Source organism: Pygocentrus nattereri, chromosome 16 (genome assembly GCF_015220715.1).
Source record: "Pygocentrus nattereri isolate fPygNat1 chromosome 16, fPygNat1.pri, whole genome shotgun sequence".
In the NCBI taxonomy this organism is placed as follows: Eukaryota; Metazoa; Chordata; class Actinopteri; order Characiformes; family Serrasalmidae; genus Pygocentrus; species Pygocentrus nattereri.
In genome coordinates, this window is record NC_051226.1 from 20,683,812 (window position 1) to 20,701,698 (window position 17,887).

Consider the following 17,887-nt stretch of genomic DNA (forward strand, 5'->3'; position numbering starts at 1 on the left):
ATAGTTGGATGTGTCAGCAGGGTTGATGAGGACGAGAACAGGGCGACGGTGAAGGACTTTGCCTCATGGTGCGAGCGGAACCACCTGCAGCTCAGTGTGACAAAGACAAAGGAACTGGTGGTGGACCTGAGGAGGGACAAGGCACCAGTGATTCCTGTGTCCATCAGGGGGGTCAGTGTGGAGGACTACAAATATCTGGGTGTGTATATTGACAATAAACTGGACTGGACTAAGAACACTGACGCCCTCTACAGGAAGGTCGTCTCTACTTTCTGAGGCGCCTGAGGTCCTTCAGTATCTGCCGGACTATGCTCAGGATCTTCTATTAGTCTGTGGTGGCGAGTGTTATCCCCTATGCTATTGCATGCTGGGGAAGGCTGAGGGTGGCAGACGCCAACAGACTCAACAAAGTGATCCGCAACGCCAGTGATGTTGTGGGTGTGGAGGTGGACTCGCTGTCGGCAGTGTCGGAGAGGAGGATGCTGTTTAAGCTGCAGGCCATTATGGACAATGGCTCCCACCCACTCTATGACACAGTGATGAGACACAGGAGCTCATTCAGTACAAGACTCACTCTACCGAAATTCACCACAGAGCGCCACAGGGAGTCATTCTTACCTGTGGCCATCAAACTCTATCTCAGTCCTCTCAGTACTCCATCTAACTCCTCTCTCAGTGTGTGATTCACAAAGTGTGGTTCATCTGTGCAAAACCCAATACCTAACAGTACTGTTCTTATGTGTAATACTATTAATAATAATTGTGTGCAATAACTTAGAGGTACAATAATTTGAACTGCCTTATACTAGGTGTTAAATATTTATTATCACAGTCAATGCCACTTTAATACATTCATCCATCCATCCATCCATCCATCATCTTCCGCTTCTCTGGGGTTCGGGTCGCGGGGGCAGCATCCTGAGCAATGAAGCCCAGACCTCCCTTTCCCCAGCCACTTCCACTAGCTCCCTGGGAGGGATTCCGAGGCGCTCCCAGGCCAGCTGGGCGATATAGTCACGCCAGCGTGTCCTGGGTCTTCCCCGGGGTCTCCTCCCCGGTGGACTTGCCTGTGACACCTCCCAAGGGAGGCGTCCAGGAGGCATCCTAACAAGATGCCCGAACCACCTCAACTGGCTCCTCTCGACGTGAAGAAGCAGCGGCTCTACTCCGAGTCCCTCCCGGATGACCGAACTTCTCACCCTATCTCTAAGGGAGAGTCCAGCCACCCTGCGGAGGAAACTCATTTCAGCCGCTTGTATTCGCGATCTCGTTCTTTCGGTCATTACCCAAAGCTCATGACCATAGGTGAGGGTGGGAACATAGATCGACCAGTAAATCGAGAGCCTTGCCTTATGGCTCAGCTCTTTCTTTACCACAACAGACCGGTAAAGAGCCCGCATCACTGCTGACGCAGCACCAATCCGCCTGTCAATCTCCCGCTCCCTTGTACCATCACTCGTGAACAAGACCCAAAGATACTTAAACTCCTCCACTTGAGGCAAGAGCTCATCCCCGACCCAGAGAGGGCTCTCCACCCTTTCCCGCGTGAGAACCATGGCCTCGGATTTGGAGGTACTGATCCTCATCCCTGCCGCTTCACACTCGGCTGCAAACCGATCCAGTGAAAGCTGAAGTTCACGGCCTGATGTCCCCAATAGGACCACATCATCTGCAAACAGCAGCGATGTGACCCTGAGGTCACCAAACCGGACACCCTCCATCCCCTGACTGCGCCTAGAAATTCTATCCATAAAAATTATGAATAGAATCGGTGACAAAGGGCAGCCCTGACAGAGTCCAACTCTCACTGGGAAAAAGTCTGACTTACTGCCGGCCATGCGAACCAAGCTCCTGCTTTGTTTGTACAGGGCCTGAATGGCTCGTAGCAAAGAGCCATGTACCCCGTACTCCCGAAGCACCTCCCACAGAATACCCCGGGGAGCACAGTCGAATGCCTTCTCCAAATCCACAAAGCACATGTGGACTGGTTGGGCAAACTCCCATGAACCCTCGAGAATCCTGGAGAGGGTAAAGAGTTGGTCCAGTGTTCCACGACCAGGGCGGAACCCGCACTGCTCCTCCTGAATCGGAGGTTCGACTATAAGCCGGACTCTCTTCTCCAGTACCCTTGCATAGACCTTACCAGGGAGGCTGAGGAGTGTGATTCCCCTGTAGTTGGAACACACCCTCCGGTCCCCCTTTTTAAAAAGAGGCACCACAACCCCAGTCTGCCAATCAAGTGGCACCACCCCCGATGTCCATGCAATGTTGAAAAGGCGTGTCAGCCAAGACAGCCCCACAACATCCAGAGCCTTGAGGAACTCGGGACGGATCTCATCCACCCCTGCAGCCCTGCCGCCAAGGAGCTTTTTAACTACCTTAGCGACTTCGGCCTCAGTAATGGACAAGCCTATTCCCGTGTCCCCAGACTCTGCCTCCTCACTGGAGAACATGTTGGTGGGATTGAGAAGGTCCTCAAAGTATTCCTTCCACCGCCCAATGATGTCTTCAGTCGAAGTCAGCAGCACACCATCTCCACTATATACAGTGCTAGTGGCACACTGCTTTCCCCTTCTGAGTCGCCTGACGGTTTGCCAGAATCTTTTCGGAGCCGACTTAAAGTCACTTTCCAAGGCCTCACCGAACTCTTCCCACACCCGGGTTTTTGCCTTGGCAACGACTGAAGCCGCAGATTGCTTGGCCTGTCGATACCTGCCAGCTGCCTCTGGTGTCCTACAGGCCAACCATGTCCGGTAGGACTCCTTCTTCAGCTTGACGGCATCTCTCACCTGGGGTGTCCACCACCGGGTTCGAGGATTACCGCCCCGACAGGCACCAACTACCTTACGACCACAGCTACAGTCAGCCGCTTCAACAATGGAGGAGCGGAACATGGCCCATTCTGAGTCAATGTCCCCCACCTCCCCCGATATCTGGTCAAAGTTCTGACGGAGGTGTGAGTTGAAGATCAATCTGACAGGTTCTTCTGCCAGACGTTCCCAGCAAACCCTCACTATACATTTGGGTTTGCCTGGTCTGACTGGCATCTTCCCCCACCACCTGATCCAACTCACCACCAGGTGGTGATCAGTTGACAGCTCAGCTCCTCTCTTTACCCGAGTGTCCAGTACACATGGCCGCAAGTCCGCTGACACGACTACAAAGTCAATCATTGAACTGCGGCCTAGGGTGTCCTGGTGCCATGTGCACTTATGGACATCCTTGTGTTCAAACATGGTGTTCGTTATGGACAAACTGTGGTTTGCACAGAAGTCCAAAAACTGAACACCACTCGGGTTCAGATCAGAGAGGCCATTCCTCCCAATCACACCCCTCCAGGTCTTACTGTCATTGCCCACGTGAGCGTTGAAGTCCCCCAGTAGGACAATCGAGTCTCCAGGAGGAGCACTTTCAAGCACCCCTTCCAAGGACTCTATGAAGGCTGGGTATTCTGAACTGCTGTTCGGTGCATAAGCACAGACAACAGTCAGGACCCGTTCCCCAACCCGAAGGCGTAGGGAAGCTACCCTCTCGTCCACCGGGGAAAACCCCAACATACAGGCGCCGAGTCGAGGGGCTATGAGAAAGCCCACACCTGCCCGCCGCCTCTCACCATGGGCAACTCCAGAAAAGAAAAAAGTCCAGCCCCTCTCAAGGAGATTGGATCCAGAGCCCAAGCTGTGTGTTGAGGTGAGCCCGACTATATCTAGCCGGTATCTCTCGACCTCGCACACCAACTCAGGCTCCTTCCCCGCCAGTGAGGTAACGTTCCAAGTTCCAAAAGCCAGTTTCAGCAACCGAGGATCAGAACGCCAAGGCCCACGCCTTCGGACACTGCCCGATCCACAATGCACCGCACCCCTACTACTGCCCCTCCCATCGGTGGTGGGTCGATGGGAGGGGGGACTCATGTAGCTCCTTCGGGCTGGGCCCGGCCGGGCACCATGAGTGAATGCCTGGCCACCAGACGCTCGCTGGCGAGCCCCTCCCCCAGGCCTGGCTCCAGGGTGGGGCCCCGGTAACCCTGATCCGGGCAGGGTACACGAGTCCTGCTTTGTTGTCCTCATAGGGGTGGTTATGGATCACACTTTGTCTGGCCTGTCACCTAGGACCAGTTTGCCATGGGAGACCCTACCAGGAGCTTTTGCTCCAGACAACATAGCTCCTAGGGTCCTTCAAGCACACAAACCTCTCCACCACGATAAGGTGGTGATCCATGGAGAGGTTTAATACATTCATAAGAACTTAAACATTGTGTACATATTGCAAATTTCTCTTTATCTTTGTTTTAAATGATTAAAGTGTTTATTCTTTTACATAAATGGTTGCAACTGTAACAAATGCAATTTCCCTCTGGGATCAATAAAGGATTCTGATTCTGATAAAGACAGTTTACAACTTAACAACAGCACACATCAAGAGAAAACAAACAAATACAAAAAAGAGAAAAAAAAGGTGTACGCAATGTTCACAAGTCACTTTATGTTGATCTATTGCATTGCAGTCATGTCAAATTCTTTTGTAGTGCTTTAAGCTTCTTCACTAAGCAGGCTAGCTATATTTACAGTATATCAAAGTACACATCATTGAATTGTCTGTCATCAATCAGCAAGCTCCCCCTTTTCAAGAAAATTCAGGATCACCTACCATATATCTCTGAATTCATTCATTTTACCCCTAATAAAATATGTTATTTTTTCCAAAGTAAGACTTGAGGTCATTCCTTTTACCCACTGTGATAGACCAGGGGCTTCTTCCTTTTCCCAGGATTGAGCTATTACACGTTTAGCTTCAAGGAGACACAGGTTAATCAAGGAGGATGCTTTTTTATGGATTTTAAGTTTATCTGGGAATATTTGAAAAATGCACAGTCTAAGATTAAGAGGAACATCCTTGTCAATAGTCATTGACACTATGTGGATTCCCCTTTTCCAGAGATCCAGTATTACAGAGCATTCACATATACAGTGGAACAGTGTACCTTTACTCTGTTTGCTTTTAATACAAGTATCTGGAATGTTTGAATTAATTTGGTGTAGTCTGAATGGTGCAATGTACCATCTGCCTAGCCATTTGTATTGAAGACGTTTTGAATTAGTATTTAGCATTTGCGTCTGGGCCCTCACACAGGCCAGACTCCATTCCTTCTCAGATATTTCCTCCTTTAGGTCGGTCGTCCAGGCTCGAAGTTTAAAGTTAGAAGATTCTTTTGATTTTCCCACCATACAATTATAGAGAACGGAAATCTGGTGAATTCTAGAGTTATTTTTTATAATGAAGATAGTGGTGGCATATCAAGAGATTTGTGTCTTGTACGGATAAAGCTTCTTACTTGAAGGTATTTATAAAAGTGCTTTTGAGGGATATTATAGGTGTTCCCAAGCTCCTCAGATGTTTCCCTTCCCTGTAAAGATCTGATACATCGCTTATGCCTTGCCTTGACCACATCCTGAACCCTAGATCAGATTTCCCAGGACGAAAGTTATTATTACCAGACATTGGACTGAAGCAAGAAAAATCTGACGTCTCTCCAAGGTAGCACAGAATTTCATTCCACACGGATATTGTATTTTTGAGAAAGAGTTTTTTTTTGGTTGGTTTTTAAGGGTTGTGCCTTCAGATGAGAAGAGATACAGCTTTAATGGGAGATTATTTGTGTCATGTGAATCAATTAACGTCCATGCTGGTGGTGGTTCTGACATGAAATAAAACATTGTGGCACATATTTGAGCTGCCCAGTAATGATTGGGTAACACCAGACCTCCTCTATCATATGGTAGGTAAAGTAAGGAATATTTCAGCCTAGGATGTTTACCGTTCCATATGAAGCATGTGATCTTTTTTTGAGAAGGTTAAATAGAGAAGGTGGTGGCTGGAGAGGAATTGTATGAACAAGATATAAACATTTAGGTAAGACAGGCATTTTAATTATATTAATTTTTCCGATCATGGATATGGGGAGTTTGGTCCATTTGGAGATTGAATTTAATGAATAAACTGGGTTATAATTTGTTGTGATAAGTTTACTCATATCAGGGGAAACCAATGTTATTTACTTTTAGTGACATAAATGCACCATCCAAAAATTAAAGGAGTAGTTTGGAGAAAAATTATACAATTTACACAGTGTTTGCTGCCACCATTATGTATAAGATAAGAGATACTGTTATGTATGAAAAGGGACAGACAATATTACACTGGAACTTCACAAGATTTTGAACATTTCTGCACAGTTCAATCATTGAGATGTAAACAAGTCATTAAGACTGGTTTGATGAGAAATAATTTATTTGTAGATAAACATACAGGACTCAGATTTCTTTATAGTGGTGGTGATAGGAACCAGGGGTCGCAATGTATAACACAACACATTTTATTTAATAATATAAATCTAATAAAGCATATTCATTGCCATTTCCTATAATAACTTTGTCAGGGAGCTTTTAGGGGCGTGAAATACTTCAGATTGTAGAATTAAAAACTTGTGCCAATGTTAAACTTGCGCATAATAAAGTTTGTTTTCTGTGCTGTCTAGATGATCAAATGCATAAGGCTGTGTTTCTTTTCTTTTTTTTTTTGCATTTGCAATGCAGAGTGATATGTTAGGTATTTTGCTTTTTATTAAAATGACTGCTTTGATCTTTCTGCTTTGCTGAGTTGCCCAGCAGATATTAGAAGTCTGAAATGTTCACCTTAGTGAACTCAGATCAGATCTACTATCACTGTCCTTCTCAAAATAACACTCATTACTGAGAAAGGCCTAACTTAGTTGCTATATAATCAGTGGCACTGCTAAGAGCTCCAGTCTATTTGGGTAAGAATCTTTGTCTGACGTAATGAGTTTGACCTGCCTGTTTGCTACATCTGCTGAGGGCTTCAGTTTGCTCTGCTGAAAAATAGACCCTTTTCCTCTATGTAAACAAACCTCAGTATCTGCTGAAATACATCCTCTCTGCTCACTCAGCTCTGACAGATTAGACTACAATTTACCCACAGATATAGATGATCTAGTTTACTGCAGTAATGAGCTTGGGAATTCACTCAGGATTGGAATTATTTATGCAAAATACAGAAGTCAACTTGAATTTTCATTTAAAGGGACCATATCATGGAAAATGCATTTTCCTTTACTTTTTAAAATAAAGGAGTTTGTAGTATACAAGCATTTTTTTATAGATCCAAACTGTACTGCTCTCTACTTAGGCCATGCAGTAGGTATCTGGAACTCAAAGCTGAAAAACGGCCCTATTAGAATGTATTGTTTTTGTGATGTCACAAAAAATACATGTTTACATGTATTTGACAATTTCATTTATAGCAGGTTAAACCTGTCTGTTCACATTAAAGTTATAGTGTGATCATGGTTCAGTCTGGATGCTTTTTGAATGAGGCACAATATAATAAATCAGAAACAGAACAGCAACAAAAACAGCCTATCTAATTCTGAAGAGCATTTGGGAAATGGTCATGTAAAAAGGAATTACAACTAATTTTGAAATAAAACATAAAACAACACAAGTGGACCTCAGCTAAAAAAATATAATACAAAAAAATGTAGGATATGGATACTTTCAGCACACATAAAGGTTCCATAATGATTATAAAGATTGCGTTCATGCTATGTAGATAGTCAGTGTTGTGATAAACAAGCACTGATATTTTGTCAGTCACTTCAGCAAACGCTGTGCCTATACAGTAGCTGAACAGTCAGATCACTAAACCCAGTATAGTTATCATATCAAAAGCTCTCCTCCACAAAGTCTCTCTCTTCCTCGCTCTCTCTCTCTCTCTCCCTCAAACACACACACAGTTGTCCTATTTTTCCCGGTCCCTCTCAATAGAATTAAGCAACATAATCTCCGCATGGCAGAGCTAATTCTGCATGCTTTGCAGCTTGAAATGAAAGGGTTGTTCAATGGGTGTAAATTACGTGTTTGCATATGAAACTGCGTTCTCTTTAAAAGGGTTTACAAGGTTTTCCACCCTGGGCAGTATTATAGGCCTAAAAGTAATGTGGCAGGGCATTTAGCACGACACCTTACACCTTCCTTAGTCTTACTGAGCCCAGTCTCCTACTGTTTAGTGTCTAAACTGAAAATGTTGAAAAAATGAGTTCTTACAGTTCTCTACAGCTCTCACAGTTTCCTTAGTCTGGCTTCGCCCTTGCCATGTTTCTCCCCTTGATGTCCTGCTCACCTTTGTTTAGTTTGGAACCCTTCATTGTTCCTCATCCCCCATTTGTGTATTTATAACTTTTGTCTTGCCTTTTCCCCCCCCCGTCGTGCTTTGTTAATGGATTTGTGTATTTTTACTCTTTTGTTCTGCCCTTTTCCATGTTTTATCATGTTACTCCTTTTTTCTAGTTTTAGTTGAGTTACTTCTTTGTTCTAGTTTTTCCTCTATCATTTCTGTTCTGCTTTACTAGTTTTTTTTTAAATAAAAATCCTCTGTGCTCACAGTATCTGCTATCTTGTAAACCTGGACCCCAGTGAACCACGGAATTCCCTCATTGTTACAAAAATGCTGTAGAATTCTTTTATAGTAATTTATAATCAGACAATAGTAACTGATTTTTCATACAGTATACCAGCAGCAGCATCTTATAGTAATCTATTATATGTCTTTAGTCCCTGTAGTAAACTACAGTAATCATAGAGTAAGGATTGTACAGGGTTCTAATCTCCTCTATACCTAAAGGAGAATAGAGTGAAATATAAAGGAATTAGAATTTCCTCTAGTATTGCTATAGACTTTTGCATAAGGGATGCTTCTGCATGTGTTCAGACGTTCAGACATTGCTTGCTAAAGCAGTTCTTTTTGCCCCATTGTGAAATATGCTGCTGCTGCCAAGGCGGTTTATCTCCTTAATAATAACCACATTAGAAAAATAATCACTCCTGAACGGTGATTTAAAACAGATTATATTTCTCAAATATTCAATGTTCATGTCAATGTTAATTCCTCAGCAATGCACACAGTTCCTTATTTGCTCAAAGCCTCCTAAAATTAAGCAAAGTCATTTCAGTTTTTTCAAGGAATATGTTATAACAAAAAAGTGCAAAAAAGTTGGGAGAGTGGGTAAAACGCAGTGTGGAAAACTATGATTTGTAAACTGTGTTTTACAGGTATTTAACTGAAAACAACATAAAGAAGGAAATTTTTATATTTTACCTCATCAACCTTATTGATTTTTGTAAATAGGCCATTTTTTCTCCAGGCAGATTGTTGCTAGCACCATTCATCTGTCATAAAAATTTGTCAGTCTCTCTCTCTCTTTCTCTGTCTGACTCACACACACTGTCTATGGGAAGTAAACATTCTTTGTAGGAAATATTCCAGACCCTTCTGGGGAAGGACATACTATTATAAATGTCCTATGCAGGACTAAGCCCACATTTCTTTCTACATAAAAAAGAAAAATCACATTCACAACCTATGAAATCCATGACATTGTGGATCAGAAGAAGGCTGTGATTTACAAGATGCTGATAACCATGTAAAAAAGACAGACATGGTCCTCATCCCTTCTGAAATTCGAGGTAGAAAGGCACCTAAAAATAGATTGACCCAGACAGACCCCACAGTCCACAAGATCTTCAGGACAAAAATGAATAAAACCCTTTTTGTTTCATTTGTAATGTAAGGATCCATTTTGACCTGTGACATAACAGTTGTGGATTTATTTATCATGCGCTGTCATCAACACAAATTAAACACCTGTGAAGTACATGCATGCTAGAATATTTGAAAGAAAATGGTTCAATATAGAACCATGAACACTCAAGGAGCCTTTTGCCTGCTTAAATGGTTCTGGTGAAATTGGTCTTCAGATTGATGGAGAACATAGATGTTTCTATATAGAACCTTTTTGAAAACCAGTTCTGTGTAGCACAGTTTTCAAAACTGTTCTATATACCACCATCTACAGCGCATTATCCATCAGTCTGAAGAACATTCTCACCATGCAAAGAACTATTTAAGCATGCAAAGGTTTCTTTGAGTATCCATGGTTCTATATAGACTTATTTTATTAACTAAAGAACCCTTAAAGAACCATTTTACTAAATCCTTCAAAGCTGATGCAGTCGCATCCCCAGCCATTACCATACCTCATTTAGCTTTTATTCCTGCAGTAGTCTGCACCAGGACCCATTTAAAGGTTTGAGGAGAGTCATATTTGCTCTTACTGGGACATGTGATTTGGGAATGCCCTTGTTACTGAATTTAGGGAAAAAAGATAGCACTGATCTGTTTCGGTATCTGGAAGAGTGCCCTGCAGGCCTTCCTGTCCTAATTCTGAATGATCTCTCAGTGCTGTACCTCCAGCGGTCTGCAGGAGAGCACCTCACTCTCTATCAAATTTTGGACTCTTTATTCAGCTCTACTTTACATGTAGCTTTCAACACCACAGATGAAGTGCTAGCAACAGTCTGCCTGGAGAAAATCATCTCATAGAGATAAGTTTAGGTGTAGATTTTGGGTTGAAGTTAGGGTTACGCTTAGATTTAACAGAATATGTAACCTGTTCCATTCCGCTTAAAGCTCTGCTGAATTGAACAGATATTTATTTGAGTGTCATTTAAAGAGATTCTGAATAAAGCAGTGGACCCTTGAAGTGAAGTGCTGCCGTTTAGCGTCCATTTGTGATAAATCTCTGTCATACACGGGTTGCTCGATAAACACTTAAGACAGATCACACAGTGCAGGTCCAACTTTAAGCACTAGAGGACAGTGTCAACGGAAAAACAGCGCAAAGCTCTGCAAATGAACCGGAAAGCAGTGGGCGAGAGGAAGGCGGGCTCAGGAAGCTCGAGTTTGAACTGCTTTAGCCAGCTAGCTACAGCCTGTAGCCTACGCTGAACAGTAGACGCTGCAGTGCGGGTGTATGAGGATTACCGTAGTTTTAACTGGGCGTTAACCGAGGTAATTCACTTCACCAATGGCCAGCATGTTACTTTAGAATTTCTCGGCATCGATATTTTATTATGAGCTTTGAATTAGGAGCCTAGATCTGAGACACTTGAGTAAGAATACGCCAGTAATTAGCTAGTAGGCTAATGAATTGGTAGAACAGAGCTAACGCTAAGTTAGCCTGTGCTTCTAACCGCGCCAAGCCAGTTAGCGGCTGATCCTGCTGCTACTAACAACACTAAACAAGTAATTTCCTGGTTATATTTTATTTTGTAAAAGTATATATAGATTAACCGGGTCTGCTTTAACATAACCTTTCTAAATTACAAGTCTTGCGCAGCTTAATGGAGCACATTGCTGGATAGTTTATCTCAGTCTGTAGCTTCCAGTTCCCGAAAGCGCGCCGTTTCGCTTTCATTATCCACCAAGATGAAGTTGCTCCGATTCGCTACTTACTCGAATTTTCCGTTCCACCTTAAATAGTTTAGTGATTTCAGTCTATCGCCTCGCGGGCGCGGGGAAGTATCCGCTGCACGATTTAAGGTGGAATGGAAATTTCACCTAAGAAGAGGACCAATAGCTAGTAAGCCAAGCTCAACCTGGTCTTTATTCAGCGTTGGCTAAGCAGCCAATAGAAGAGCTGTCGGTATTATTAGCAACGTTATTGTTACTTGGTTCTGCTGTAAAGCAGGTAAACAAAATGTGCCCTTTGCGGTTTACTGTAGTTTTCGTTTTCTAATTTAAACTGAACTATTGCTATTAAGTTACTTAAGCTTTACATCTTAAGGCAAACGAGTCATTTTAAAAATAGCCTGGCTACGTTAACCAGCGTCATTTTAAACAAAGTTGCGGCACCGCTTCGTCGTCAAATATGAATATAGATACGCTATCATGTGTAACCTGTTCAGCCACAGATCAGTTCCTTATAGTCATTATGTTCTGCTTAGCCAAACAAGAATGTTACAGTAATGAGTTACAATAATCATAACACAGGTTTTTATAAAATCAGAAAAGGTTTTTTTAGCTATAGAACTGTCCATGTTCATGTAAGAGCTGTGAGCTGATGAATTGTCATGTTATACTAAATTAATGATAACTTCTTAATCTTTTCAGAGAGAACTCTTTAAGGGCTTTATCCCATCACATCCAAACCCAACAATGTCATCGACATCACAGAAACACAAGGAGTTTGTGGCAGAGCCCATGGGCGAGAAGTCCGTGATGGCTCTTGCTGGAATTGGAGAAGTGCTTGGCAAGAGGTTGGAAGAAAAAGGGTTTGACAAAGTGAGTCAAACTGAGTCTCTAACAGTCTTCTAGTAAGAATGTTTGTTTCATAATGAGTTTTACCAAGAGATGTGCGCTAATTTGACTTTCACTTTCAATCCTGCAGGCATATGTTGTTCTTGGGCAGTTCCTAGTGTTGAAGAAGGATGAGGAGCTGTTTCGGGACTGGCTAAAGGACACGTGTGGAGCAAATGCAAAACAGCAAGGCGACTGCTATAGCTGTCTGCGAGAATGGTGTGACTCCTTCCTGTAATTAGCTTTTTGGTTTTTATTTTTACTCTAGGTTCCTGTCATTTTCTTTTTCTGCCCCTCGCCTCCCTGTTTGTGCATTAGGCATGTTCCTCTCTTGTGTGTCCATTCAAACCATTTGGACACAGTCAAAAATGCATCAGTTAGTCCAGCCTCATGTTAGCACTACAGTTCAGCATTTGTTTTTGTCACAGACATGGAGAATGTTGTACGTTTTGTGTCATTTTGTTTTTCTTACATTGCCCTGGCTCTATGGTTGTATTGGCGCAAGACTAGTTTTGGCTAGAGCTAGAACCGTAGACCATCGTTGCTATCATTGTTTTATAGTTATTGATCTCTTAAGCCAAATCCATTTGTCAAATGCTATTCAATTCAAGGACTGCTTCTGGACTGCTGACTGTAATTGTGTGACTTTGCTAGGAACTGCACCTTCCTAATGGTGTTCTTTAAGAAATGGGTTCCAGTATTTTATGGGTTAATACTGACAAAACACTGAAATATTGTAGTGTTTGTTTCCATAGGTGTTAGCAATGATGTAAAAGGTTTTAACCAACTATGGCTATCAGAGTTTTAAGAGTTCACTCAAAAGAAATGTGTGCGAAGGTGTAGTAATGATAAACTGAATGGCTGCTTTTCATTTTCATGTCACAGTGCTCTTTTCAGTGAATCAAAAATGCCTTAATAAAGAAAATATTTGGTTAATTGTGCACATCAAATGTTACCTGATGTTGGATACATCTGTACTTCACATATGAAATGCTGTTCTCGTAAAATTCATGTAAATCATATTACATTTTTCTGGATCTTTTCAAAAGAGGTAAGATTGGAATTGCAAAACACTGTCAAACTTATATGAAAAACTGTGAAAGTGAGATTAGCTCAGAAATAATGGTTAAACACATTGTTATGCATTTTTCCTTTTGGAATAAAAGTATAATTATAAATGTAATGTGCATAAGTTTGGCAATGCCTTTCTGTTTAGTGCATACTAGAGTATTGTAATGTTGAGAAGGTCAGTATTTGCATCAGTCGACCAGCTGCTTTTAATAGAGGCTTTGCATTTAAAAGTGTTTCAAGGCCAAAACCTAAATTTTCTTAAAACAACGTTTCAGACATCAGGCAGCATATTTGTAGCCAGTTTGTGTAGTAACTTTCTGTGAGGTAGCTTTTAAATGCATTAAATTCTTCAGATGTCTGGTTCCTATCATCACAATTCTGACATTATTCTAGAATGACACATTCACTCTTTAAAGGAAACTTTTCTTAACTGCATTAGACTTTGTAATGATTATAAAATGGGACTTTTCTTAACCTCTGAAAGACGCACAATTACACAAACCACCAGCCTTGGTAGCATTTTCTTTTATTTTTGATTGTGTATGCAGTAATTTTGTAAACCCCCAGGTTGGACCTCAAAAAGGTTTCATGACTGCAGTTTTTGGTTGGACTCATAACAGTCATCTGATACTACTCAGAACAGGAATTCGGATAACAAACCAATAGAACTGAAATCCATACTGCATACTGGATTCTTCAAATCTGTTTCCATTTCGCAAACCTCTTGGTACATTTTTCAGAAGATTATGTAGGTCTGTGCATTCCACTTGGCCAATATGTCCAAAATATCAATCTCTTACCCCTTGACGAAATCCACAAGCATAGAGTCATTTCAAAGGGTACTTTAAAACAAGAAAACCCAAAATATACAGAATTTATATATCACAATTGTATATCATGTGAGGGACAAAATCCATAACGCAAAGGATGTTACTTAAATGCGTAATAAAAATTTAAATAATTAAAACATCCAGCCCATCACCTATTTCCTTGTCATTGGTTAGAAAAATCATGTGCTTGCATGTGTGTCATTTATTAGTTATTACTTTCTCTCTACTGCACAGCCCCGTAATAGAGACACAGCATCTTGTATAGAACACAGAAAATAACATGAAATATCCTCAAACGAACAAGGTTAGGAATGCTTAGCCTTGGCCACTGTCAAACAATGAAATTCTGGAGCCACTTTTACAGCCACAAATTTAAAAACTATCACACGTGATATTTTGTGTTATATTCTGTGTGTGTGTGTGTGTGTGTGTGTGCTGTGTGTACACAAATCAGAATCATCTAAATGAGGCTAATTCCAAATCTTCCTGGGTTGTGCTCAGAGGAGGGCACAGAAGAACTTTTTCTCCCTGAACGGGTTTTCTGAGGTGGGCACAGGGGTGATGAGCGGGTCCTCACAGGCATGGGCATCACAGTAGGCCATCAAATCCGCAGCTGCCTTGGACACCTGAGTGTGGGAGTGAGGGAGGGAGCTATTCAACACAGCTCGATTTATTCAATACTCAACGACTCATATGTGGGTTTTATCATAACCTTGTTTCAATTCCTTTTTTATAAACCATCTGAAAACACCAGCTGCCCTTACATTAAACATTTCATGATGGATGAACCAACAGAAATAGCTCAAATGACTTGAAATAAAATCTCCCTACATTAATATCGTAATGCATTTTCTTTCCATATCATGAGACCATGAGATCCAAGTGAGATGCAGGGTCAGGGAGGGTCTCTGAACAAGCTGAGAGAGCACTGTATTAGCATTGTTTTTGCTCAATGATAGGAGGGGGAGGTGAAACATGATATTACTGGTTAATATTATTTTTCCCTGCCCACTGACACAATGGGGTAACCAAAACTCAGAAGGCGGATCCATGTCATTATATCGTTTGAGGAGCAGCAAAACAAGAATTTTCTCTTGTAAATTACATGGTATTAAGAATGGTGTCTAATATGGCTCGGGATGTGAACTAACCAAGTAAAAAGGGTCAATTTTGTTTTAGGTTGACCTTAAAGCTAAGTACAATGTCTCTTTCAACTGTAAAGTTGAAAGTTTAAGTTTTTAAGTTTAAGTTTTTAAGTTTTATCACAAAAGCGATTAAATGCTAAAATGCAGTAAGAAGACATCAGCTGAAACATATGATATATGCCAGTCTATTGCCAATCTGGTATAACAAATGGGTCAGTTTTGCTGTAGCCCTTAGCACAGGGGTTCCCAATCCCAGTCCCACACCTCATTCAACTTATACACTTATTCACTCAACATTTTTGAAAATACAAAAATGTGTTACTCTTAAATATTAGGATTCCTAATTGGCCTGGATGTACTGTTAGGAAGAACCTTTGACTGGTACAGAACCTTTGCAATAAGTGAGGGTGCTTTAAACTTTGAGGTTCTACACACTTGCACATCACATTTACCAAATTGGTTCTAAAAGCAGTGGTTTTCAAACTAGTGCTCAGGGACCCCCAGGCACACAATCCCAAAGTCTAAACATATATGGATAGAGAAATTTATGAAACATATGGACCATTTGGGGGTCCCTTGGAGGACCATATTGAGATGCACTGCTGTAAAGAACCATCCGTTGAAAGACTGCTAGGGAACTAAAAGTGGTTCATCCATGGCATGAACCCCTTTTTGGCACCCTTATCCCTGCAGGTCTGGGATTAGGAACTACTGCCTTAGTTACAGCTCAAAGCTAAATCTGTTCAGTGACTATAAGGGCTACATCAGAGCTGCAGCATTACAGAGCAATTCATTTAGAACCATTGCCTCGATACGGCTGTAACAGTCTTGAACTTTTACCTATTTTGATTCTAATCAGAAGCAATTTCAGTCCTCCCATGAGAAGACAAAGCAAAGTCAAAAGCAAAAATCTTTCAAATGATTAAACGATTGTGGGGCATCCATGACCAGAGGGGCTGTTAGAATTAGGCCATACCTATTAACCTGATTCTGTGGAGCATGTCTGATACAAACTGGTCTTCGAGTTTGGAATGCAGACGACTGAAAAGCAGAAGGATGTGAGATGACACTGGGAGCAAGCCAATTTTGATCTTTCTCTCTCACCTTGATCCTACAAAAGCTGGCTTCGATCTTCAGCTGTTCCACCAGCTTCCTGGCCTGTCCGACACTCATGGTGCTGTTCACAGGGGTGTCTCCTTTCATCCTGACACACAGATACACACACATACACACAAACACACACACTCTCATTGGCAAAAATAACATTAGCTGAAGAACAAGAACACGTTGCATCAGCTCATAGTCTCATAGTTAATTGCTATGAATGGAACATGTTAATCCCTGAGGGAGAGAGATGAGTGAATCCCCACTGTCTTGCTAATTGTTACAGACATCACTGTTTTAGATGCTTACTTGGAATCAGTTAGTGGCAGGTTGTGTTTACAGCACATTTCTTGCTTCAAATGGAAGGCTGGCATTCTGCAAACCCCTCCTATCCTCACCACCACTTGCATATCTCCTCTCCTCTTCCCCCCAAACCCCCCCCCTCAAGAGATTCGCCTCCACCGGTGTCATTTACTACTTCCTTGCTAAAAGCTGCTTGCCCTAGAAAACCTAAACCTCACCTTGATAAGCGATCTGATTGCAACAGATCTCATCATCATCATCATCATCATCATCATCATCATACTGCAGAACCATTGAATTTCTTCTGAGCATTTATTCAGCTTCTGCATTCCTGGTGCATCCAGTGCCTTATTACTTAAAATGTCTTACAGCAAATTTCAGAATCTTCCCCAGATTTTAGGTTAGTGTGAACCTAAATCAGAATGCAATTGTGTTTGGGTTGCAAGGTGGCTTCCTTTTCCACACAGACTGTGTCCCTAGACAAATCAGTCCCCGCATGGGAAGCAGCATCATATTTCTCAACATCTAACAAATTAATAGATAAGACAGATTACTGTGATAAGTCTTAATCCACTGATTTTTACAGTCCTATGTACATCCATACATCATGCACTGGCAGAAGGCAACTGAAACTGGGCCAAATACATACACGGAAATCACGGATACTCACACATCAGCAGTTAACACAAAATCAGATTACATATACAGGATGATTTAATGACCTCAATAAGACTTCAGTGAGCATCACAGATTACAAGCACAGCTGTGAAAGAATCAGTGAAATTTCAGAAGCATGTGCAGGAGGATGGCTGAAGAAGGAGAGGCAGAGAGAGTAGAAAAAAGGACCAGAAGGGATGTGCTAGTCTGTATCCATCATTCTGGGCCTTCCATTTCTCTGTCTCCCTTCTTCCCCTCTGTCTTACCCTTGTTGTGTTCCTCCTCTGGTGCTAGTTCTCCCTCCTCTTCTCTCCTTATTCCTTTCTCTTCCTCTGTCTGGCTGTGTTTTTTTGCTTCCAGTGCAGCCGGACCCCACCCTTATAGACAGTGTAGATGCTACTCTGCTCTGCTCTGTACAGTCCAATGCACTGCAATTCTGCTACAATGAGCACCAGGCTCTTGATACATGCAGGAAAAACTCCCCTCTGCATCGAATGGAATGTGCCAAGCGGGGCTAGGGGGGCTCCGCTGGAACTGATTTTTTCTGAATGCTGGGCCGTACCATTT

At 42.1% G+C, this 17,887-nt stretch overlaps 2 protein-coding genes across 2 annotated transcripts; one reads left to right on the plus strand and one right to left on the minus strand.

Moving 5' to 3' along the window:
- Window positions 1-10,766: 10,766 nt before the first annotated feature.
- On the plus strand, window positions 10,767-13,160 carry banf1 (BAF nuclear assembly factor 1). The gene is made up of 3 exons (XM_017718364.2): window positions 10,767-10,923; window positions 12,025-12,195; window positions 12,302-13,160. The coding sequence occupies exons 2-3, from the start codon at window positions 12,070-12,072 to the stop codon at window positions 12,446-12,448; spliced, it is 273 nt and encodes a 90-aa protein (XP_017573853.1). The 5' UTR covers window positions 10,767-10,923; window positions 12,025-12,069; the 3' UTR covers window positions 12,449-13,160.
- Window positions 13,161-13,786: 626 nt separating this feature from the next.
- On the minus strand, window positions 13,787-17,806 carry gng3 (guanine nucleotide binding protein (G protein), gamma 3). Its single transcript, XM_017718365.2, has 3 exons — window positions 17,587-17,806; window positions 16,361-16,460; window positions 13,787-14,737 (listed from the first exon to the last, which is right to left on the minus strand). The coding sequence occupies exons 2-3, from the start codon at window positions 16,457-16,459 to the stop codon at window positions 14,609-14,611; spliced, it is 228 nt and encodes a 75-aa protein (XP_017573854.1). The 5' UTR covers window position 16,460; window positions 17,587-17,806; the 3' UTR covers window positions 13,787-14,608.
- Window positions 17,807-17,887: the final 81 nt, after the last annotated feature.

Coding starts and splice junctions, on each gene's coding strand:
- banf1 (XM_017718364.2), top strand. CDS start 12,070: ATGTCATCGACATCACAGAAACACAAGGAGTTTGTGGCAGAGCCCATG. Junction 12,196..12,301: donor AAGAAAAAGGGTTTGACAAA/GTGAGTCAAACT, acceptor TCAATCCTGCAG/GCATATGTTGTTCTTGGGCA.
- gng3 (XM_017718365.2), bottom strand. CDS start 16,459: ATGAAAGGAGACACCCCTGTGAACAGCACCATGAGTGTCGGACAGGCC. Junction 14,738..16,360: donor CCAGCTTTTGTAGGATCAAG/GTGAGAGAGAAA, acceptor TCCCACACTCAG/GTGTCCAAGGCAGCTGCGGA.